General features: G+C 41.4%; 2 protein-coding genes and 1 non-coding gene across 4 annotated transcripts; 2 read left to right on the forward strand and 1 right to left on the reverse strand.

Moving 5' to 3' along the window:
* On the forward strand, positions 1-9,646 carry LOC118359916 (putative sodium-coupled neutral amino acid transporter 7). Of its 2 annotated transcripts, none has more exons than XM_035738839.2 (12): positions 1-144; positions 3,396-3,892; positions 4,022-4,075; positions 4,176-4,320; positions 5,325-5,469; positions 5,594-5,692; positions 7,424-7,481; positions 7,610-7,724; positions 7,852-7,999; positions 8,082-8,281; positions 8,367-8,418; positions 8,494-9,646. In XM_035738839.2, exons 2-12 carry the CDS (start codon positions 3,638-3,640, stop codon positions 8,609-8,611), a joined length of 1,389 nt encoding a protein of 462 aa, XP_035594732.1. In that variant the 5' UTR covers positions 1-144; positions 3,396-3,637; the 3' UTR covers positions 8,612-9,646. The 2 variants fall into 2 exon arrangements, with proteins under 2 accessions (XP_035594732.1, XP_035594741.1); XM_035738848.2 differs by lacking the exon at positions 1-144 and adding an exon at positions 188-314.
* Positions 9,647-11,287: 1,641 nt separating this feature from the next.
* On the reverse strand, positions 11,288-15,767 carry LOC118359927 (lysosomal protective protein-like). Its single transcript, XM_035738860.2, has 11 exons — positions 15,471-15,767; positions 14,683-14,794; positions 14,409-14,546; positions 14,037-14,195; positions 13,740-13,831; positions 13,498-13,582; positions 13,205-13,354; positions 12,890-13,044; positions 12,245-12,407; positions 12,055-12,144; positions 11,288-11,909 (listed from the first exon to the last, which is right to left on the reverse strand). The coding sequence occupies exons 1-11, from the start codon at positions 15,644-15,646 to the stop codon at positions 11,826-11,828; spliced, it is 1,404 nt and encodes a 467-aa protein (XP_035594753.1). The 5' UTR covers positions 15,647-15,767; the 3' UTR covers positions 11,288-11,825.
* Positions 15,768-17,272: 1,505 nt separating this feature from the next.
* On the forward strand, positions 17,273-17,395 carry LOC118363054 (small nucleolar RNA SNORA76). The gene has a single exon (XR_004821332.1). It is a non-coding gene; the product is annotated as a small nucleolar RNA SNORA76 (small nucleolar RNA).
* Positions 17,396-23,890: the final 6,495 nt, after the last annotated feature.

Here is a 23,890-nt window from a genome sequence, read left to right on the forward strand (position 1 = left end):
CGCACTTTGTTTTAAAGACGTAATTTTACATTGTCACATGATCACATCCCAATCAAGTCACATGCCATCGTTGCTTGTTCAGCAGGAATTTCACAGCGCTTGCGGTTGTTGGAGAAAAACAAGCATCGGCGATGTAATAGAGAGGTATTTATCGAATATTTGAGTATATTATATGCATTTTCATATTTTCAACTGAATAGGTTAAAGAATATGAAGATGGGGAGGTCGGTAGCAGCTTTCGGAAACTATCAGCCAGCTAGCAACAACTGACGATGATGCGGTGTCCAGATTGCTATAATAACATCACCAATCAGGTTCATTGTTGTGATTTGGGATTTTCTAGGCCTGTTGCTAGATCTGAATCTAAGATTCAGCTGCTTTATATGCAAAGTTGACTAGTAAAGCTACCAAATTTCTGTATTTTATTAATGTTTCTAGTCATTGTTATTGTTTAGGTAGCTCCAGTGGCGTTTCTATGATTTGATTACACAAGGGGAACACTAGTAGGGGGGTCCGTGGGCATCCTCGCTGGAAGAAAACATTTTAGTTTCAATAGCTAAATGCATCAATCTGGTTAATTTTGAGATTAACATTGAGAGATTATAATTATTAAAGCTGCAACATGTAACTTTTTGGGTGGCTGGCCAAATTCACATAGAAATGTGAATCATAGATCGGTCATTCTCATTGAAAGGAAGTCTAAGAAGCGGGATATGTTCTATGTGCGCCATTTCTATGCTTAAGTATCGTTTTTTTTTCTTTAGCTTTCAGTTTTGTACAGAAGCTTCCAAGAACTTAAATATATACTCTACCGGTCAAAAGTTTTAGAACACCTACTCATTCAGAGGGTTTTTACATTATTATAATTTTTGAAACTATTTTCTACATTGTAGAGTAATACTGAATACATCAACACTATGAAATAATACATAGAATAATTTAGTAACAAAAAAAGTGTTAAACAAATCAAAATATATTTTAGATGAGAGTTTTTTTCAAATAGCCACCCTTTGCCTTGATGACAGCTTTGCAAGCTCTTGGCATTCTCTCAACCGCTTCATGGGGTAGTCACTTGGAATGTATTTCAATTAACAGGTGTGCCTTTTTAAGTTAATTTGTGGAATTTCTTTCCTTAATGTGTTTGAGCCAATCAGTTGTGTTGTGACAAGGTAGGAAAATAGGGCTACCAAATAGGGCTATTTTCCGTATACTAACAGCACAAATAAGCAAAGAGAAATGACAGTACATCATTACTTTAAGACATGAAGGTCAGTCAATACGGAACATTTAAAGAACTTTGAATGTTTCTTCAAGTGCAGTCGCAAAAACCATCAAGCTCTATGATGAAACTGGCTCTCATGAGGACCACCACAGGAATGGAAGACCTAGAGTTACCTCTGCTGCAGAGGATAAGTTCATTACAGTTACCAGCCTTAGAAATTGCAGCCCAAATAAATGCTTCACAGAGTTCAAGTAACAGACACATCTCAACATCAACTGTTCAGAGGAGACTGTGTGAATCAGGCTTTCATGGTCAAATTGCTGCAAAGAAACCACTACTAAAGGACACCAATACAAAGAAGAGACTTGTTTGGGCCAAGAAACACGAGCAATGGACATTAGATCAGTGGAAATTTGTCCTTTGGTCAGGAGACCAAATTGGAGACGTTTGGTTCCAACCACCGTTTCTTTATGAGACGCAGTGTGGGTGAACGGATGATCTCTGCATGTGTATTTCAACAGGACAAAGACCCCAACACACCTCCAGGCTGTGTAAGGGCTATTTTACCAAGAAGGAGAGTGATGGAGTGCTGCATCAGATGACCTGGCCTCTACAATCCCCCAGCCTCAACCCAATTGAGATGGTTTTGGATGAGTTGGACTGCAGAGTGAAGGAAGAGCAGCCAGCAAGTGCTCAGCATATGAGGGAACTCCTTCAAGACTGTTAGAAAAGCATTCTAGGTGAAGCTGCTTGTAAGAATGCCAAAAGTGTGCAAAGCTGTCAAGGCAAAGGTTGGCTATTTGAAGAATCTCAAATGTAAAATATATTTAGATTTTTTTTTGTTACTACATGATTCCATGTGTGTTATTTCATCGTTTTTACATCTTCAGTATTATTCTACAATGTAGAAAATAGTAAAATAAAGAGAACCCTTGAATGAGTAGGTGTTTAGATGATAGTGATTCTCTACACTGAGGGCTTGTTTTGTCACATAAACTGAAGTTAGGCAAACTATTTAGAATTTTTGCAACCAGGAAATGGTGGAGCGATTTCTGCATATTGCTGCATACCTTTTTAAGAATTTGGTAAAAAATTATAATAAATGTAGGTAAACTATCACTTTTTAAAATAGGTCTTGAAGAAAGTCCTGCAGGGGATATATTTCCCCTTCAGAGGGTTTGAAAATGTTCATTATAATTAATTACTCCCAAGTCACCTCAACTTCAAGAAAAATCTAAAGGTGGTTGAGGATGACTCGTTGCAGACACTTGTCATCTTTTAGTATGTAGACAAGATATTTTGTGAACACAAACAAAATGACAAAATAATTGAGGTAAGATATGTAGTCTATTTCCCTTTGACTAAATGAAGTGAGATTAAGTTGTTATCCACCTTGTATATCAATATAACCTATTCTTATTTATGACTTACAGTCAACATGTCCATGACATAGCTTACCTACATGAATGCCTACAAAATGCATAGCCTCTGACAAGCACTAATAATTAGCCTTTTTAGTGTGCAGGTCACACGCCTGACAGAGTGAGGTTTACAACAGTTATCTACTGTGACACACTGTGTTATCATGAGAACAGTGACCCTGATCACTGAAGTCTACTTTACTCTGATCCTTCTCAGGGATATGAAGTGAAAGGTCTGATCCCAAGAGATTATCTAAACCTAATGATTACATGTCTCTTTCGAATGTGTTTCTGAGGGAAGCTGTAAAGCAGGGGTTGGCAACTAGATTCAGCCTAGGAGCTTTTTTTGTTTTTGTCTGAGCGATTGGTCGGGAAAGTTGACCACAACTAGGCCCAAAAAGAGACTGTATTTGAAAATAACAATTTCATACCTTGATTACATTGAGACACTATCATGTCTCTTTTTAAAAAATTTATTTGTGGGAATACTTGGGAACAGATTTATTAAATTAAACTCATTTTTAGACGAATTCCTGGTGATTAGTCATTTTTTGACCAGTCTTTTTATTTGTTATTTTTGGTCACATTCTGGTGTTGGTGCGTAAAGGAAGGTCAGCCGACAGCACAAGGCAGGGGACCGGGGGGAGAACGCACTGACAAGAACGTGTAGGCTACTGGGAAAGCAGGTTGTAGTAAGCACTTAGAGAGAGCTGAGAAGGCCAAAGCTGTAATGTGTGTTTGTCTTGTTGCAGATTGAACTAAGGGTTCACTGCTGGGTGACAATACATCCGATTTGAGGATAAACTGACAAGCAGTCATCTGTGTCCTGAATGTCACAAGAGCCACCACAAACTTTCAGACTGACCCCTCAACCCAAACGCTGAATACCCTCAACTCAGCTCTTTAGTGTTGAAGTCTGTGTTGAACAGAGTAGAGTGAATTTGGGGGTGTTTTAGGTAGTGTTTTTGGGGCTGTGCCAGCCGGGTGGTGTCCCATGGCGATTAACAGTGAGGCGAGGGACTGGGCCGAGGCTGGGAGTGAAGATGCTGGTGAGAGGGCGTGGCTACTGCAGAGCCCCAGTGTGGAGTCCGTTCGCCCCCCTTTGTCAGACAGGGAGAGGACTGGAGGGGTGTCTGCCACAGCCGCTGTCTTCATTGTGGTGAACGCTGCGCTGGGTGCAGGACTACTCAACTTCCCTGCCGCCTTCAACATGGCCGGAGGCGTGATTGCAGGGGTGGTGCTACAGATGGTGAGCGCTACATACACACTTTTGAGACCGAAGCCTGCACACTCTGGCACTCCAGGAGCAGAAGTGAGAAATACTGCATATATATACAGGGATGTATTCGGTAACACTTCCTTTTTTTGCGTGTTGTAGTCCATGCTGATTTTCATCATCAGCGGTCTGGTGATCCTGGCATACTGCTCCCAGGTTAGTAAGTTAATACCCGCCTTATAAACACACAATCTACAATTTTAAGACTGTCTTTTCCAGCAGTACTCATCTTAGTGACCCTGTGCTGGTTGTCTAGGTCAGTAACGAGAGCACCTACCAGGAGGTGGTGCGGGCCTCGTGTGGGAAGGTCACTGGGGTAATCTGTGAGGTGGCCATCGCCGTCTACACCTTTGGCACCTGCATCGCCTTCTTTATCGTCATTGGAGACCAGCTGGACCGCTGTGAGTGTTTCTCACACATAGATAATGAACATGTGTACACACACATGTTTAAGTACTTTATTTGAATCCACAAATCACATTACAGTCGAAGAATTCAAAAAGACACGGATATCTGGACGCTTATGGATGCATTTACTTGAAAAGCAGTGCAGATGCAAAGTTTGGTAACAGAATGACGGCACGCGGGTTACTAAACTTTGCATCTGCACAGTTCTTCAGATAAATGTGTTTTTGGAAATTGTTAAAAGTAGGCCTTGTGCGTAGAGTTTTCTGGGTTGTTTAACTTTGCAATCATTGTTTCTTGTTTGACATTTTAAAGAGAAGACTTAGATTTTTCACATCACTCTGTTACCGTAGAATTGCCTACCAACTTCTCCAAACCGCTAAGCTGCCTATGACAGCTGACACACAAGGGGCTGGTATTTCAGCAACTTGTCAGCAAAGGTCTGCTCTATGTAGGAGTCAAAAGAGTAACCCACTTCCAGAATGAGCTCTTTCCCCACAACAACAATATCTGGCATATTCCGTATACAAGAAAACACATCAACATCAAACCAGCCTCCTCTGATGGGAATATTTGTGAATAAGCACTGATGGTGGTACTGTCTGTCTCACCTCACTTGCTATCAGGTTAATGAGGCGGTCATGTATAAGTTCTTGAATGAACGGCAACCATTTAACAACATGCCATAGACTCCATTACGTTTGACTTGTGTAAAATACAATACAGATCATGGTTTGCAGGGTCCTGGAGTATCACTCAAAGTTGCAGATTGTAGCATTGGCCTTTTTCACCAGGTTTCCGTTTCCTTTATATCTTCAAAAAATTTTTGGAAAGCCACCGTAGGTTAGTCTCAGATGGACGATGACCCTGCTATCAGATAGCCAGCACTAAAACAATTCCACTGTAAATAAGACTGTAGTCAATGGAATGTTTTGTTTGCTCTGCTGCCTTTCCTCTATTTCTCTCACTTCCTCTACTCACTATCTCTGTCTTTCTGTAGTGATAGCTGCAATATCTCATTTGCCAGACGATGTGGTCGGTGGTCACTGGTACATTGACCGTAAGTTCACCATTTGTGTGACTGCTGTCCTGGTCATTCTGCCTCTTTCCATCCCCAAAGAGATTGGCTTCCAGAAATACGCCAGGTATACCTTCCCACACCACCCTTTAGTCTACAACTGATGATTGAATTAGAATTTGAAGCCTGCTTTGTATCAGTAGTCTACATGAACACAGGTCAGTCTGATAGTGCTGTTCTCCTGTTTGTAGTGCGCTGAGTGTTGTTGGCACCTGGTATGTCACCATTGTGGTTATACTGAAATACATCTGGCCTGATAAAGAGATGACCCCCGGCTACATTGCAACCAGGTATGCTAACTGAACTACAGTACCAGTCAAAAGTTTGGACACCTACTCATTCCAGGGTTTTTCTTTATTTGAACTATTTTCTACATTGTAGAATAATAGTGAAGACATCAAAACTATGAAATAACACATATGGAATCATGTAGTAACAAAAAAAGTGTTACTAATCAAAATATGTTTCTTCTTCAAAGTAGCCCTTTGCCTTGATGACAGCTTTGTACACTTTTGGCATTCTCTCAACCAGCTTAATGAGGTAGTCACCTGGAATGCATTTCAGTTAACAGGTGTGCCTTCTTAAAAGTTCATTTGTGGAATTTATTTCCTTCTTAATGCGTTTGAGCCAATCAGTTGTGATGTGACAAGGTAGGGTTGGTATACAGAAGATATCCCTATTTGGTAAAAGACCAAGTCCATATTATGGCAAGAACAGATCAAATAAGCAAAGAGAAACGACGGTCCATCATTACTTTAAGGCATGAAGGTCAGTCAAACTGGAAGATTTCAAGAAGTGCAGTCGCAAAAACCATCAAGCGCTATGATAAAACTGAGTCTTATGAGGACCGCCACAGGAAAGGAAGACCCAAGGTTAACTCTGCTGCAGAGGATAAGTTCATTAGTTAACTGCACCTCATATTGCAGCCCAAATAAATGCTTCACAGAATTCAAGTAACCGACACCTCTCAACATCAACTGTTTAGAGGAGACTGCGTGAATCGGGCCTTCATGATCAAATTGCTGCAAAGAAACCACTACTAAAGGACATAAATAAGAAGAAGAGCCTTGCTTGGGCCAAGAAACATGAACAATGGACATTAGACATCTGAAAATCTGTCCTTTGGTCTGATGAGCCCAAATTTGAGATTTTTGGTTCCAACCGGCGTGTCTTTGTGAGACGCAGAGTAGGTGAACAGATTATATCCATATGTGTTGAGGAGGTGTGACGGTGTGGGGGTGCCTTTCTGCTGACACTGTCTGTGATTTATTTACAATTCAAGGCACACTTAACCAGCATGGCTACCACAGTATTCTGCAGCGATACACCATCCCATCTGCTTTGCGCTTAGTGGGACTATCATTTGTATTTCAACAGGACAGTGATCCAAAATATACCTCCAGGCTGTGTAATTGTTATTTGACCAATTAGTGATGGAGTGCTGCATCAGATGCCCTGGCCTCCACAATCACCCGACCTCAACCCAATTGAGATGGTTTTGGATGAGTAGAACCGCAGAGTGAAGGAAAAGCAGCCAACAAGTGCTCAGCATATGTGGGAACTCCTTCAAGACTGTTGGAAAACAATCCCTCATTAAGCTGTTTGAGAGAATGCCAAGAGTATGCAAAGCTGTCATCAAGGCAAAGGGTCGCTACATTGAAGAATCTCAAATATAAAATATATTTAGATTTGTTTAACAATTTTTGGGGGTTACTACATGATTCCATGTGTGTTATTTCATGGTGTTGATGTCTTCACTATTATTCTACAATGTAGAAAATTGTAAAAAAAAAAGAGAGAATTACCCTTTAATGAGTAGGTGTGTCCAAACTTTTGACTGGTACTGTACATATACAATTCCCACTCATTCAGACCCGTTTCCTACACCCATGGTGCCAGACAGGACATAGAGTCCAGAAATGGCATTTCAGCCCACTGACTTTCATTAAAGCTCAGTCTACATCAAACTACTGTTCCCATCATGCTTTGTTTGTGTTAATCAGCCAGTGTGTCTGTTACAGCCCGTCCTCCTGGAGTGCAGTATTGAACGCCATGCCCACCATATGCTTTGGCTTCCAGGTATCTGTTTGTGAGTGTGTGTGTATGAATGTGCAGGGGTGTGCATATGGCTATTTCTATTACTTGATTGAAAATGCTTGAAGTTACTTCCTCTCACAATCTCTCTCTCTTTCTCACTTTCTCGAAAGTGTCATGTGAGCAGTGTGCCAGTGTTTAACAGCATGAGAAGGAGTGAACTCAAGCCCTGGGGAGGTGTGGTCACCGTCGGCATGATCATCTGCCTCTTTGTCTACACTGGCACGGGTATGTGTTTGTTTGTACATTGTGTGGCTCTATAGTCAGTTTTGAAGCATCAGTGTTTTTTTTAATGACATTGCCCATTTCTTGTGTGATTCGTTGATGTGTTAATAGTGCATACTCCTTGTGTCAGGTGTCTGTGGCTTTCTGTCGTTTGGGTCTAACGTCAGTCAGGATGTACTGATGTCATATCCTCCTAATGACATCGCCGTGGCGATCGCAAGGGCCTTCATCGTCATCTGTGTTATCACCTCCTATCCCATTTTACACTTCTGTGGCCGGTGAGACACTAACCTTACACAAAGCACTGTGTGCCACCCATGTCATTTCAGTACTACATTGTTGTGTAACTTGTTTCTTCAGGGCGGTGCTGGAGGGGCTATGGCTCCGTTTCCGTGGCGAGCAGGTGGAATTGTGTGTGAGGCGTGAGCGGAGACGCAGGGTGTTGCAGACGCTTGTGTGGTTCACAATCACACTCGTCCTCGCACTCTTCATCCCCGACATTGGCCGAGTCATCTCCCTCATTGGAGGCCTGGCAGCCTGCTTCATCTTTGTCTTCCCAGGTATGACCAGTTTGTCCTGATTCTGTGTGTGTTTATAACAGCAATAAGCATAATGCCTGTATATAATGTCTGCTCTTCCCTGCAGGTCTGTGTCTGATTCAGGCAAAGCTCTCAGAAACAGAGGTCCGATCTGCTAGGTAAGACTAGGCTCACTACCTGTACATAATCTCCTCTTGCAACTGTTACTAAACACTGATCTTCTCTCTCCATAGCTGGCATGGGTTGGTGGTCTATGGTGTCATCATGGTAACCATCGGCACTTTCGTCTTTGGCCAGACCACCGTCAATGCAATCTATCAAGACTTTATCCACTATCCGGACAGCCAATAGAATTCTGACCAGGAAGACTCTTTGTTGGAGGAGGATGCAGGTCTATGCTGCTATTCTGAACTTTATTGACTTATATCAGGATGTGGAGGATCCAACACACACATGCAAACACACTCCCTCCTGTGACATCTCCTGCATGCCGCACGTCTCGTTGTCTCCCTGACGATGAAACCGCTCCATAGCAAGCACTCGTGTCACACATGGAGCGATGCTCTAGGATTGGACGAGAGTCCCGAGCGCAACCACTGACAATGACCTAACTTTTTTTTAAAAAGATTATGCAAATGTTATGTTGTTTTTATTACATTTTATTGTGGGAACAGTCCTCGGTGTTTTCACCCCGTTGTGGGCTGCAGTACTAAATCCAGCATACACCAAGCACTGCACTACAGGTGGCATCCCATCCCTCAAGAAACTGGGCAGTGAGAGAGGGTACCTACCTCTGATGGGTGTTGTTACTGATGAGTAATGAACATACTGTTTTTAAGAATGTGGCCAAACATTTCCATCCATTTTTATAGTAATTTTACAATTCCAATGTTTAAGTGGTTTAAAGACGTATCCTTCAACTGTAGTTCTGAAACCTGTTTAATGTGGCAAGTGTATTATAATTTTAATCGATTTTGAATGCCTTTGAGATTTCTGAAGTCTGGGGTCTCAGGCTGATTCCTGTGGTTAAAAGATTGTATTGGGCCTAGCTTTAAACAGACAGATATTTTAAATGTGCTTTACCGACAGAGAGAGATTAGCTCGAGGCTACATAGAGGTAAAGAACAAAAATCTATCATGTTTGAAGGGATTGTTCCACAGGGCAGCAATTACTATTTTACAATGACTTGAATGAGATTGGAAATGCTTGAAATTCAATTACTTTTTGTTTTTATTTGTATTCTATAATTGGAGCCAAGGGAAATCGTTTTTTTTCTGAACTGAACCAATTTAGTAATCTGGTTGAACAATAAGCAGTCTTATAGTATCATGAATTCTCCTGTTATCAATCTACATTTTAATAAACATGATGGTTTTGTCATTGAATTCAGATTGTCATAGTTTTGTCCTAAACTCTCATGTTAGTAAAAACATCTTGTCTTATCAGGTGAATAGCTACAGCATACATATCTCCCTGGCATATTACATCATTTATGCTGCAGCATACAATACATGGACTCACCTTGTGCTGTGCTCACTTGAATTTTGTCATCAAAGTCTGCCATTTTTTAAATGTATGGTTCTTTCAAAACAACTGGGAACTCTGGGAGAAAAATCAATGTCAAATCATAATGCTGTCATTGATCTTCAGGTTGTAGCTCTAGAAGGATGGATTTACAATTCCGAGTTGGATGACCATTCAAAACATACTTTCCCAGTCGGAGCTAATTTATTCCGGACTTCCCATTTTTCACTGTTCCGAGTTGTTTTGAGCATGGAATAAATCATGCCTCATTGACAGCATGGCCAATGTTTATCATTTTAAACTTGGAAAAGAGCCCCTTAATCCCAGAAATGGAACCACACAGCCACTGTCACTGATTCCATACCAACACACTCATTGAATATGCGATTTACAACTTGTGTAATGTTTATGTCCAGTGGCCGATGAGCACCGATACGTTTTATCTATTTCTCTTCATATGACAAGGATTAGCCAGTAGATTGTCGACGTGATTTGACTTCATTTTATCTGTGACCAATGACCTTGAGCCTTCTTGGATGGGCACTTATGTAATTATGGCGGGGCCAGAATTTGAGGTTTACCCTTAGACTTGGCGGTGATGTAGTAGCCAATCACAGCGCAAAGCTCCATGTTTTCTGCTGGCTTACCCCGCCACCACAGGAAGCACTGAGCTAGGCTGAAACACCTGCATTTTGGTGCTGCCTTCCTCAAGAAAGACCATGTTTGTATGTGGCTTTATTAACTCTATATATTTTTTTGCAAAATGACAGGTTGTCACTGGTGGTGTAGAGAAAATGTAAAAGACTTTTGCAATTTTTTTTTTTTTTTTTCCATTGAGCTGGAAGAAAATGTAGCAGTTGAAGCTAATGTCCAGCAATTCTACAGTGAGACAATTTTACCATGACTGATACTTTGCGCCTCTGCTCAAAAAAAAAAAATGTGTTCCAAATACCTGTTTTTATTCTGTCTGGCTTTTAAATTGTTAGTTCTCAAACATGGCATTGTGTTTAATACCAATATTTTTCCTCCAAACAATTGCAGACCCCGGCAGTAAGTACCACATTTGGAAAACACATGGACTAGTCAAATTTATTTATAAAAACCCTTATATCAGCAGATGTCAAAGTGCTATACAGAAACCCAGCTTAAAACACCAAACAAGCAATGCAGATGTAGGAAGCACTAGAGACATTGATGTATCCTAACTTCTGCAAGAAGGCCTACCTGTAAGTCTTGAAGCAACTAATATATAGCTTAATTTCAGTTAACACAGGAATCACTAGTCATTTCCAGTTAATCTCTGCTACACCGATTGGCCTGTTGTGTACTGAATCGTTAGTATAATGGCTGAGGAGATTTGTTGCTCAATCACCATCCCTGGAATTCACCACCATTATCTTTAAGTGTCTACGGAAGTCACTTAAGATTACGTGGATGTTTTTACACATTCTGTAATCATGTTCAGTAAAAAAGCTCTTGAAATTATAAATTAATAAGATAAATGGTTTCATAAAAAGCATTTATTAGAAAGACAAACAATGTTGGATTCTTTAAAAGTGCTGATTGGCCTTGTGGCAATTTGAGTTCCATGGCATTTCAGCTCCCCCAAGTGGTGACAATTGAAAACCCAGATACAGAAACTGCATGAGGAAACTCAAAAGACAGCTCTGATGTGATTAATAAGCTGCTAATCAGTTAGAAAGCCAACCAGAGTAATTGCACAGCATCACCAAAGGAAGATTTACATGTGATGCACCTAAACATTTCTGTAAGGCTATTACTATGCAGTTTGCGTCAAGTAAAATTAGACATTTACTGAAATTAAGAAATGGCTTAGTCCGATTACACTCCTGTCACCCCAACTCCAGAGTTTCGCTTTGATCTATTGAACTTAAAGTGCAACAGAAACATTTCATTTGATCACAAAAACAAAACATTGTTTCCCCCTTTCCACCCAACACACCCTGAGAAAAATGGACCATCATCCTGACCCACTAACAAGTTCCATTACAGACACTGGAGGCAGCCCCAGGAGCATGCTCAGTAGGGTTTGTTTGACAGGAAGGACTGGAACATGTCTAAGGCGGGGCCTGGAGCCCACTGCGGCACCATGTGACCAGCGCCCTGAAACAGAAGATGGGATTAGAACGCAGCAGCCTCACCCCTGTTGCATCCACTAATCTCTAAATATTGTTATGTCTGTGGTGTGTTAATGAGTCTGAAGACAGTGAATCAATGCTAATGTGCTAACTAAGTAAGTAGTGCTTACCTTCACAGTCAGGAGGGTGAGGTTTCCATACTGCTCGTAGAAGCCAGCAATCTGATCATCAGATATCCAGCTCTGGTACTTGCTGGTTGTCTGGAAATTAAAGAAAACAGTGAGTTACAAACATGCCAAATACCCAAATACCCAGCATCCAAATCTCTATGCCACAAATACCAGACTTCAAGAGCTTTACCTTCTGGTTGAGCTGCTCCACAAACCACTTGTCTCCCAGGAAGTTGCAGGCCATGTCAGTGTCGCCGTTATAGACCAGCGCCCGGACACCCAGAGACAGCAGCTTCAGATACACATCCTTCACTGTCGGGTAGATGTTGGTGTACTGTCCTCCCACCACGTCACTACAGAGTTATGGTAAAGATGTCCTTTTTTTGTTGAATTTTACCCCCTTTTCTCCCCAATTTCGTGGTATCCAATTGTTAGTAGTTACTATCTTGTCTCATCGCTACAACTCCCGTACGGGCTCGGGAGAGACGAAGGTCGAAAGCCATGCGTCCTCTGAAACACAACCCCGCACTGCTTCTTAACACAGCGTGCATCCAACCCGGAAGCCAGCCGCACCAATGTCGGAGGAAACACCGGGCACCTGGCGACCTTGGCACAGGAGTCGCTAGTGTGCGATGAGACAAGGATATCCCTACCGGCCAAACCCTCCCTAACCCAGACGACGCTAGGCCAAATTGACTTCCCGGTCGCCTGTGACAGAGCCTGCCCTAGACCACTGCGCCACCAGGGAGGCCCTGTAAAGATGTCCTTTAGGTAGTTTACTGTTGTCAAGTTTTAGATGTCCTGTCGCTGCATTTAGACTTCACGAGTGTAATACCTGCAGATATCCCAGGGTGGAAGTGTATCAGGGATGTGTAGGGCTTTCCTCACATCAGCCCGGTTGAGCCAGTTCATCTGCGCTGTGCTGTTAATGCAGGGAGGGACCTCACCCACAGAAGGAGTTTGGCCAGTGACGGACGGCACCTTCAGCAGCTACAGCGAGACACATTACTTACATATCACACCAATATCTTCCATCATAACCACTTCAAACAATTTGAGAATAACCAGAACAACCCTTCTGAACACAAGACTAACAAAATCTAATGCCAGAATGGACTTGAACACTATTCCTCCATTGGGGGGGACTTACCTGGAAGGTGTCCCAATGCTTCCTGTAGTTCCTGAAGAGGTGGCTCATGCTCCTCTTATAGGCTCTGGCCCCGACTCCACCCTCACAGTCCATGTAAAGTGCATACTCATTCAGCCCAGAATCATACACAATACTAAAGGCCTGGCTCAACTGAGAGGGCAAGAATGAATGAGAGGGAGAAACAAAAGGTACAAGTATCCATTTCTATGTTAAACCTGTGCATGTAATAGCGCAATTTTTGTATTTGATATATAATACTTCTTATCCGATTGTAAAAGTGCTTCCACGTGTACCAGTGTCTTGCAGGCCTCCTTGCTGTTGTTGAAGAAGTTACATGTTCCCTTATCACAGCAGTTTGTGTTCAGATCTGTCCACAGTCTGCAAGAAGATAGTTTACTTAAACAATGTCTTGTAACAGAAGCATCAGACAAGCTTGGATTCATATTGTCGGTTTTTCAAAAGGAATCATCCCTAGTCATGTAAACATAACTAAACAGACAGAGCCCACATGAGTGAATGTGTTGTGAGTTCTTACTGTTCTCCGAAGAGGCCGTGGTAGTAACCAAAGTAGATCAGAGACTGGTCATTCAGGGCATAGCTACTGAGGCCATTACCCACTGCAAAGCCCTGAAAAACACATTAAAGGAGTTATTTTATAACTGTCATACATATTCGAGTCATACCATCCTCTCCTACATAATCATTGACAGGAGGTTGGATAGGATTGAATTCCATGGCATTGCTTTGAATTTACGCTCAGGCGTTAGATTTTCAGAGAGCATAAGAGTGTAATCCACTCAAAACAATTAAGTCGGTGTGTGAATCAACTCACCTTGAAGTTAATCTTTGCGGTCCCTGTGGCCACACGCTGGCTGAGTGTCGGGGCATATATCCCACCATAACTCTCACCGATGATGAAGAACTCATTCTGTGTGAAGTTTGGAAACTTGGCAAAGAAACTCTGCAGAGCTAAGTAGTTGTCGTCAGCCACCTAATAGTAAGGGGAATAAATCAGTTACTATTACTTTAGTATTCAATAAGGAAGAGTGAACTGCATGATTTGAGCCACTGTCAGTGGAGCACAACACTGGAACATTCAGATAGAAATACAGTGTGTATAACAGACATGCCTGTGACAAAGAGGTAAATAATTGTCCGATTTATTAAATGCATTCCACTCTCCCGAATGAGACCCTGATCTCACCTGGTCGTCGTCAGTTTTGTACTTCTGGTCGTCAGAGTAGGAGTATCCCACACCTGCAGGGGACTCTAGGTACAGAACGTTGGCAATCCTGTTCCAGCTGAAATTATTCTCATACAGAGTGGCCCCATCATCATTCACCTGAGGGAGACAAAATGATGATGTTATTCTGTGGGACTCAGAATCACTGCATACAATAAGGTTACGCTGGGAGACAAACTGAAATCACAGGTCCTGCTAAGCTCATGCTGAAAAGGTAACATGTGGGAGAACTAACATGGAAGGGGCCGTTCTCTGACAGAAAGCCATCCAGCGAGCTGCAGCCAGGCCCTCCATTCAGCCACAGCACAACAGGGTCCTTCAGTGGGTCCCTCTGTGAGGTCACAAACCTAGGGAAGCAGGGAGGTAGAGGGCCAGGTTAACAGGAGATAGAGAGTACCCAAAGACACACTTGGTGCACTCCGCACCTTGTTCTAGACCCCAGGTACAACGGTGTCTGTGGATTATGTTTATGTCCGCGTACGTGGACCTGTGTGTGTGTGTGTACAGTATGTGTGTGGTCTATAGAACACTAGAATAAGTGTCATGTGTTATTTTGTCAATCATGAACTTCTCATAGCATTTGGCAAAGGATGTTCTAGCTCTTAAACGTCTCAATGAAAGGTACAAGCTACAACACAACGCATGACCAATGCTGGAGGAAGTAGCAAAAGAGTAAGTATAAATCATTATCTAGTCCAGCTTCAGAAGCGTTGTCTTCTGCCTTTGACATTCTATTTGAAGAGTTGTTAAACAAGCTTCAGTGGTCTCTGTACTAACTTCTGTATTAATTTACTATTGAGCAATAGTCAATCTTGTAAGTTTATTTGAGGACTTAAAAAGATGATACGGTTATTTATGCCATTCATTTATTATTTGACCCATTTGGAATAAACCGATATATAGATATTGTACATTAAACTAATGTTGTGCACGAGCTGGAGTTTCTGAAAGCATCCCCAACCAAAACAAACACTAAGTTATTAGTTAGTCAGGGTAGCGACATATGGCATTACTGATACTCACCAGTAATGGAGAAACTTTCCAGGGCTGGCTTTCAAATAGCCCGACCATTGTCGGTAGTTTGGTTTAAACGACATTCCCGGTAGTTCGGTTACCTCGTCAGGGGCGTAGTTAGCCCATGTAAGACACGAACCAGTAAGGAAACACACCACCAAACTAACAAAAGACATACTGGTCATGTCGAGGACGAAACTAGCCTAATGCGCCAACAATGTTGACCTCAAATGCTGAACTCGAAGTCCTGTGTGCGGAACAATTGTCGTGTCTATGCCCTGTATATAGAAGCACTACAGGTCATATGACTACTAACTGAGCTCTCTAGTCACGTGGTTGATCTTTTGCTTTGACGTTCATCACCGGATTGCGTTTCATTTGATAGGCTACATTTTTTTGCCTTAATAATTACTGCCTGCGTCTCGGTTATATCAAGGACGGGCAATTCGATGTATTAGTTACTCAATATGTTAATCAGTCGAAATGCCAGCAGGTAGCAAAACAACTATGGCGAGCTCTGTCTGAGTCATCGAGAAAAGTATAAAGCTGAAAATATGACAACTAGGCCTACCAAGAATTGGCTACAATTGCCAACATTGTTCCATCATGGCGTAACATTTAACATATCAACGTTTGATATAACATGACAGTGAAGAATGTGAGGGTGGTATAATTAGGTGGCAATGTGTATTAGATAGGTGAGTGCCAGAGAAAATGGTAGCTTATTAGTCGACCTGAGTTTTCAAAAGGCCAGTAAAAAGAGTAAAAACAAAAATGACAAGTGAGTATCAGTCATGCGTTTTTATAAGGGTCTCTGGCAAAAGATCCCTGAAAATGCATGTTTAAGGTGACGCTATGCATGTACATTATGCATATGTATGCATGTTAGGAAATCAAGAGTTAGACAATGCATAGCCTAGGCCCAAGGCCTACATTTAAGTTGAAATATGATCCATTGACTATTGCATGTTATACATTGACTATTATACATTTTACATCAACAGTTAGACAATACATAGTTGTCTATGCATAGTCACTTTAATAACTCGACCTACATGTACACATTACCTCAATTACCTCGACACCTGTGCCCTCACACATTGACTCTGTATCAGTACTCCTTGTATATAGCCCTGCTATTGTTATTTACTGCTGTTCTTTAATCATTTGTTATTCTTATCTCTTACATTTTTGGGGGGTATTCTCTTAAAACTACATTGTTGGTTAAGGGCTTGTAAGTAAACATTTCACCTGTTGTATTCTGTGCATGTGACATAAAATGTGATTTGATTTGAATACACAGTGCTTGACTTGGGCAGGAGCTCACTGGAGCTGAGTACTTGCACCTCAATGTTGCTACTGCTTGAGCTCCTGCACCTCTTATTTTATTTAACCTAGTCAGTTAAGAACAAATTCTGATTTACAATGACGGCTTACCGGGGAACAATGGGTTAACTGACTTGTTCAGGGGCAGAATTACAGATTTTTACCTTGTCAGCTCAGAGATTCAATCCAGCAACCTTTCGGTTACTGGCCCAATGCTCTAACCACTTGGCTACCTGCCGCCCCAAAATAGAATATTTTAGAATATCTTATAGAATATTTCCTCAAAAGTATTGTGGAGCTCTTGCACCTAAATATAAAAGTACTGGCACCCAAAGTGATTACCAGCACCTATTTCAGGCCAAGTCAAGCACTAACAATACATAGCCTAAGCCCTAGCCTAAATGGGAAAAGTTTCAATATGGTCCATTGACTATTGAATGTTATACCTCAGTGTGTGTATAATTGTCTTATTAAAGTGGGCGTGTGCACTATTATTAAGCCCCTGGGTCTGTGTGTGACCTCTGGGGTTACGCTGTAGTGCTACAGAATTTCTCTCTCTCTCCTTGGCTGTGCTTGTTCTGTAGCCTGCGGAGAACTGAGACACAGTGAACCTTACTAACCCCCATCCCACTATCTTCCCTCTGTGTGTTACTGTGTCCATGTTTGAGTATGTGTGTATGTATCAGTATCTGACAGAACAGTAACACAGATCATGTACTTATATGTGATTGAATAGTGCCCTGCATCTCTCTCTTTTCCCTCAGGTGACTTCGATCAGTGTCTCATTGATGCAAATGTGTAAAGGGGTGTGTCTTTGCCACTAGGATTTCACAGTCCTTTTCTACACACCCTTCAATAATAGTACAATCATCACAGTCAGAAGAGGACAAGCCATCTGAGGCCTCCTAGCCAGCTGCTTAGGCAGGTCATCCTCCAGCTTTCATTACCCCATGTGCTTAGCCTTTCTTGCTGGCTGGGACAGAAATCCAGAAAAGATCCAGACATGATTACTGCTGCTTATGTCAGAGGCCAGTCACTCTTCTCTGATAAGGACACATATAAAGTTTTATGAGTGGAGATGTTTACGAGTTTCTTGTTAAATTGTCTTTCAACCCATTCTCTTAAATGTTTAAATTCCACCTGTGTCTGCATCTAATGTTTCTCTACTTGTTAAACGGAGGCCAAAAATATATCGAATGCAATAAATGTATATACTAAGTAAGAACAAACTTGGATTTTTTTCTCTACGCTGAATGTCAGTCTGCAAGACTTTTGAGTAAGCTCATATTGAGCTTTATATATATGTTTTGTTGGGTGTGGGGACTCCTGTCCTCAAACAAGAGTTATGGATGCAAAGGGATCCGAGGAACATTTTTAAAAAATCGAAGTCAAGTTTTTAACCATTGTTATTTTCTTTACAAACACTTTGAAATAATATAGTTTGATTTATCTGTGATAGAAACACCAATCGAAGGATTTTAAAAATGGAATTACAAAGCATCAACAATAGATCCGACCTGCGACAAATTCTTCACCTGGAAGGCCCAAGACTGTCCCCTGAAATCAATGTTGGAGACCATTCTAAGACATCACATTGAAGGACATAAAGACATAATAAAGCATACTGAATCATCTACTTCTTGAATGATCATTCCCATATCACAGATGATAAGGAATTAAATTGTGGGTAAAGCATTGTTAAACTACTGCTGTAGTTTTATTTTTCATGACCTAGTAACTGCTGAAGGTGAATGAATTACAGAATAAGATCTCCCTAGCTCTGGCAGAACTAGTGCGCCCTTGTGGAGACTATGGGTAGCTCACCCTCACTCGCTGTTCCTAGTGCGAAATGCTTTTGAGACTTTCCTGCCAAAGAAGAGGCTGAAATCTGGGACAACTCCATCCTCATGCCAGCCTTATTACATCAACAGTTGTCACACACTTCTTTACAGAAATCCAGCCTAAAAACCCCACAGAGCAAGCAATCCAGGTGCAGAAAAACAGTGGCTTGGAAAGGCCAAATCAAATCAAAGTTTATAGGTCATGTACATATATTTGCAGATGTTATAGCAGGTGCAGCGAAATACTTATGTTTCTAGCTCCAACGGTGCAGTAACATCTAGAAACAATACAGTAACCCCAAAAAGTAGAATGCTTGTTTTGGAACATTTGTATTCTTTAATTTATGTTAGTATTGTGGAGTAACTACAATGTTGTTGATCCATCCACATTTTTCTCCTATCACAGCCATTAAACTCTGTAACTGTTTTAAAATCCCCATTGGCCTCCCTCTCCAGCAACTGAGTTAGGAACATTTGTAGTGACTGGGTGTATTGATACACCATCCAAAGTGTCATTAATAACCACACCATGCTCAAAGGGATATTCAATGTTCGCTGTATTTGTTACTCATCTACCAACACTTCATTGACCCCCTCCAGTTTGCATACTGGTCGGAGAGAGGAAAAGATGGACATGCATTTGAAGGGCAGCAAAAATGTGCATATAATTTTTGAAGATTTCTCCTTTGCATTTAACACAATCAATACTTTTATCCTCAAGGACAGACTTAGAGGAGACTTCGGACTTGATTCTATGCTTATCAAATGGATCACCAACTTTCTCACTGATAGGTCTCAGCAGGTATAAGTTGGCAACACACTCTCTGAGAAGTGCACTTCTTCAGTTGGAACCCCACAGGCCAGCGTTCTTTCACCAGTTACATACATATTGTATACAGACAGCTGCTGGAGAAAGTTTCCAGGGTGCCACCTGATCAAATATGCTGACGACACTGCTTTGGTCAGTCTCCTCGAAGGGGATGAGACCGAACACGGACCAGCTCTAAATGATTTTACTGGCTGGTGTGAGTCATCCCATCTAAAAAAAACATACAAAACAAAGGATATGGTGATTGACTTTCGAAGGAACACTACCATGCACACACAATCACTGATAAAAGGTGAGCCCATTGAAATAGTGGAGTACAAATATCTTGGGCTAGTCATTGACAACAAGCTGTCCTGGGATCCGTGTACTGACACTATTTTAAAGAAAGGCCAACAGGGACTGTATTTCCCACGGAAATTGCACTTTTGTAATGTTGGCCTAACCATTGTGGTTCTCTTTTATGAATCATTATTTGAGAGCATTTTGTCCTACTGCTTGAACTGCTGGTTTGGGAATATCAAGGTTGCACCAAAAAATAGTTTGGGTAAGATAGTCAGGACTTGCGGAAAAAGCAAGGAGCAGCAACAGCAAGAACTGTCATCTTTCTACCTGGGCAGAGCTCTCCAGACTGCGAATGATATAGAGGTTGACTCTTCTCATCTACTCCACCCCGAATTCCAGCTCCTTGCCTCTGGCCGCAAGTACAGACTACCTAAGGTATAAAAAAAATAGACAGGGCCAAGTACTCTTTTATTCTGAATGCAGTTCTGTAATTTAACAAAATGTTGAACTAATTGCACTTTAGCACTTGCACTTTAACATGTAGTCCATTTTTACATTTTATTATGAAAATCCACTTACCCAGCCTAGTTGCTTGTAAACATCCTTTGCTATTTTTTTTTATATAAATGAGTTTTGTTATGTGATATGTTTTATGACTGCTGCAAAATGAATTGCCTCTCTGAGGACATTAACGTTTTCTGAACCTGAATAGTAATAACACTTCTTTGCAAATAATTGGATAACCTCCCTGGTCTTTGTGGTTAAATCAGTAACACTTAATTTCACAGGGTCCTTATTACAGTGTAATTACATGTGTAATTACACTGTAAAAACCAATAGTGTAATAACAACATGTAACTGGTAGTAATTGCGGTCTGTAATTACAAAGGTGTAACAATGAATGCTTGTTACCATGCTTGTTGCAAATGGGCAGGTTTCAACTAAATTGACAAACTTAATGTTTTGATCCTTCTCAGCTTCATCTGCTTCAGCAACAACTGTCACAAAGGTTGTGACCCCTTGGGGATGCACTGTGTGTCTGAGAGATTATGCTTAATAGGCTCTAATTACACTGAACAAAAAATATAAACACCACCTGTAAAGTGCTGGTCCCATGTTTCATGACCTGAAATAAAAAGGTCCCTGAAATGTTCCATATGCACACAAAAAAGCTTATTTCTCTCAAATGTTGTGCACAAATTTGTTTACATCCCTGTTGGTGAGAATTTCTCCTTAGCCAAGATAATTAATCTACCTGACAGGTGTGGAATATCAAGAAGCTGATTTAAACAGCATGATAATTACACTGGTGCACCTTGTGCTGGGGACAATAAAAGGCTGCTTTAAAATGTGCAGCTTTGTCACACAACACAATATCACAGATGTCTCAAGTTTTGAGGGAGCGTGCAATTGGCTGTTGTCAGAGAATTTCATGTTAATTTCTCTCCCAAAAGTTGCCTCCAATGTCGTTTTGGAGAATTTGGTAGTATGTTCAACCGGTCTCACAACCATAGACCACGTGTAACCACACCAGCCCAGGACCTCCACATCCGGCTTACCACTGTAGTTTTGTCAGCAAACTTGATGATTGAGTTGGAGACACGCAGACATGGGGAACAGGGAGTATAGGAGAGGTCTAAGCACGCACCTCTGTGGGGCCCCCGTGTTGAATATCAGCGTGGCGGGGGTGTTGTTGCCTACCTTCACTACCTGGGGTCGACCCGTCAGGAAGTCTAGAACCAAGTTGAAAGTGTTCAGACCCAGGGCCGTGAGCTTAGTGATGAGCTTGGAGGGCCCTATGGTGTTGAAGGCTAAGCTATAGTCAATGAACAGAATTCTCACATAGATATTACTCTTGTCCGGGTGGGATAGGGCAGTGTGCAGTGCAATGGTGAATGTGTCGGATCTGTTGGGGCGGTATGCAAATTGTAGTGGGCCTAGGGTGTCGGGTAAGGCGGAGGTGATATGATCTTTAACTAACCCCTCAAAGCATTTCATGATGACAGAAGTAATTTAGTTAGAATACCTATGCTTTTTGGGGTACAGGAACAATGGTGGATATCTTGAAGCAAGTGGGGACAACAGACTGGGATAGGGGGAGATTGCATATGTCCGTAAATACTCCAGCCAGCTGGTCTACACATGCTCTGAGGACGCGGCTTGGGATGCCGCACGGCTGTGGCACCCTGTTGCTGGCTTGAATCTGCAGAACATTGTCTCAGGTCTGCCTTTGTGGAGTAGCAACTCATTAACCCCAATGCTCCTCAGATGTGAGGGACGTGGCTCTGGTCCCCAAATCTGTGTTCATAACCAAGCGGTAAGGTGCTAATTACTAGTTGTGAAGTTGTGAATACCGGTTGGATGCATTCACATGCTTTGAACTCGTTGAGAAACGGCGATTGGTTAATGGCCAAAAAGCTGCATCAACCATAAACTAAAAATACAGCTATCATGCTTGTAAACAATTATAGTGTTAAAAAAACATATTGATAGATTGCCTCTTGTGGTGAATACCACCTTCCCACTTGGTTATGAACGCAGTCAGCTGCAGGATTCAGATATCCTTATCATGACAAAGATGGACTTTTGGGCATTTATTGTTAAGGTGATAAACTGCACTTCAGGAATGGTAAAGAACTCGTAAGGTTTGCTATTATCGTAGCGGAAGCTGAAAGAATCTTGGAGTGAGGGATGTAAAGGGTGAAGGGCTGCATGAAGTACTGGCAGGAGCATGGTATCCTCTCAGGTCCCCGGATCTGTGTAGGAAACTGAGTATTTTTTGTTTTGTTTTGTATGCTGTTTTCGGACGTTAGAGGGCATTAAAAGTTTTGTTTTCCCATTTCCGTTTTGGATTTGTTTTCTGAGTAAGCTTGACCCTAATCCAATACAACTTTTCAGGATGTAGTCCCCCTTAAAACTCCACCAAAGAAGAAGGTTGTGAATGCAGCATTTTTAAAGGTAGACTCAGTGATGTGACATAGATGCAGAAAGTAAACAGCTTAGTGGATCAATTTCAGCAACAACTAAGATGCAGCTCGCGGCAACATCATTTGGCTGAGTCTATCCTGAAGAAGGCATGGTGATGCTGAAGCATTGGTAGTTTACCCAATAAACTACTTGGAGCTTGTATGTAGAGCGTGCTACTCTCTTTATTTATTTTTATAGTTGAATCTACCTTTAACACTAATTTCCTCACTCACGCAAAGAGACAAACACTCAAAAGGGGTTTAACCAATTCAAATTAAAAGGAGTCACTCAAATAAGTAAATAAGGTGTAAACCTAAATATAGCAGACATTAGGAGTAAATCAATATTTAAAGCACTTCTAAGTAAATAAATTCAAAATAAAGCACACATGAGGGAATCAAGAAAATGACTAAATTAGAGTCATAAGCACACATGACAGTTAGGGGAGACCAGGTTTGGCTGACTCGGGGGTTGGTTGTCACAGTGCTTATACTCCCAATCTAGAGGTTGCTTTGTATGAATTCTTTAAAATAATTAATCCACCTGCTCGTCAATTCATGTCAGCGTGACAAAACATTGAGGTGAGGGAAATCTATGTGTTTTTCATCGGTGAAAATGTTATTATGGCCGTATCCATGAACACTTATGTTTGTTGAAAAGAGGAAGAGGATAACTATATTTCAAACCTATTTCTGAGTTGCTAGGTCAAGCCATGTGGTAACGAGCATCATAGTTAGCATTTTTGCTCAGTTAAGGATGGTTGTCACATTGAATTTGGCGTTCAATGTCACTATCAACTCCATTATAACTATTTGGAGGGTTGGTTGTCACAATCTAACCCATTATAACAACATTATTAGTGGACATTGCCAGTATATAATAAATCCTGAGCTCCATTCTGGGCTTGTGCTTTAAAGAGCTCCCTCAGTTGCCTCTCTCTCACACACATATTTTTTCTGTCACACACCTACACACGCAAACATGCATGTGCAAACACACATTCACACACGAATTTACTCAAAATGTAATACGCTGTTCTCAATGAATAAAATGCTGAATTTTGTAAGGAATATTTTTCGATCAAAGAAAGGCTATTTATAAGACTGTATGGTATAGGCTATTGCTTAAAACCTCTTAAGGATCGGACCCTTTTTTTTCAATTTTCGCCTAAAATGACATACGCA

This window comes from Oncorhynchus keta, chromosome 2 (assembly GCF_023373465.1).
Source record: "Oncorhynchus keta strain PuntledgeMale-10-30-2019 chromosome 2, Oket_V2, whole genome shotgun sequence".
Classification (NCBI taxonomy): Eukaryota; Metazoa; Chordata; class Actinopteri; order Salmoniformes; family Salmonidae; genus Oncorhynchus; species Oncorhynchus keta.

Coding starts and splice junctions, on each gene's coding strand:
- LOC118359916 (XM_035738839.2), top strand. CDS start 3,638: ATGGCGATTAACAGTGAGGCGAGGGACTGGGCCGAGGCTGGGAGTGAA. Junction 7,482..7,609: donor CCATATGCTTTGGCTTCCAG/GTATCTGTTTGT, acceptor CTTTCTCGAAAG/TGTCATGTGAGCAGTGTGCC. Junction 8,000..8,081: donor ATTTTACACTTCTGTGGCCG/GTGAGACACTAA, acceptor TTGTTTCTTCAG/GGCGGTGCTGGAGGGGCTAT.
- LOC118359927 (XM_035738860.2), bottom strand. CDS start 15,646: ATGACCAGTATGTCTTTTGTTAGTTTGGTGGTGTGTTTCCTTACTGGT. Junction 13,583..13,739: donor CACGGCCTCTTCGGAGAACA/GTAAGAACTCAC, acceptor ATCTTCTTGCAG/ACTGTGGACAGATCTGAACA. Junction 12,145..12,244: donor TGGAGCAGCTCAACCAGAAG/GTAAAGCTCTTG, acceptor TTTAATTTCCAG/ACAACCAGCAAGTACCAGAG.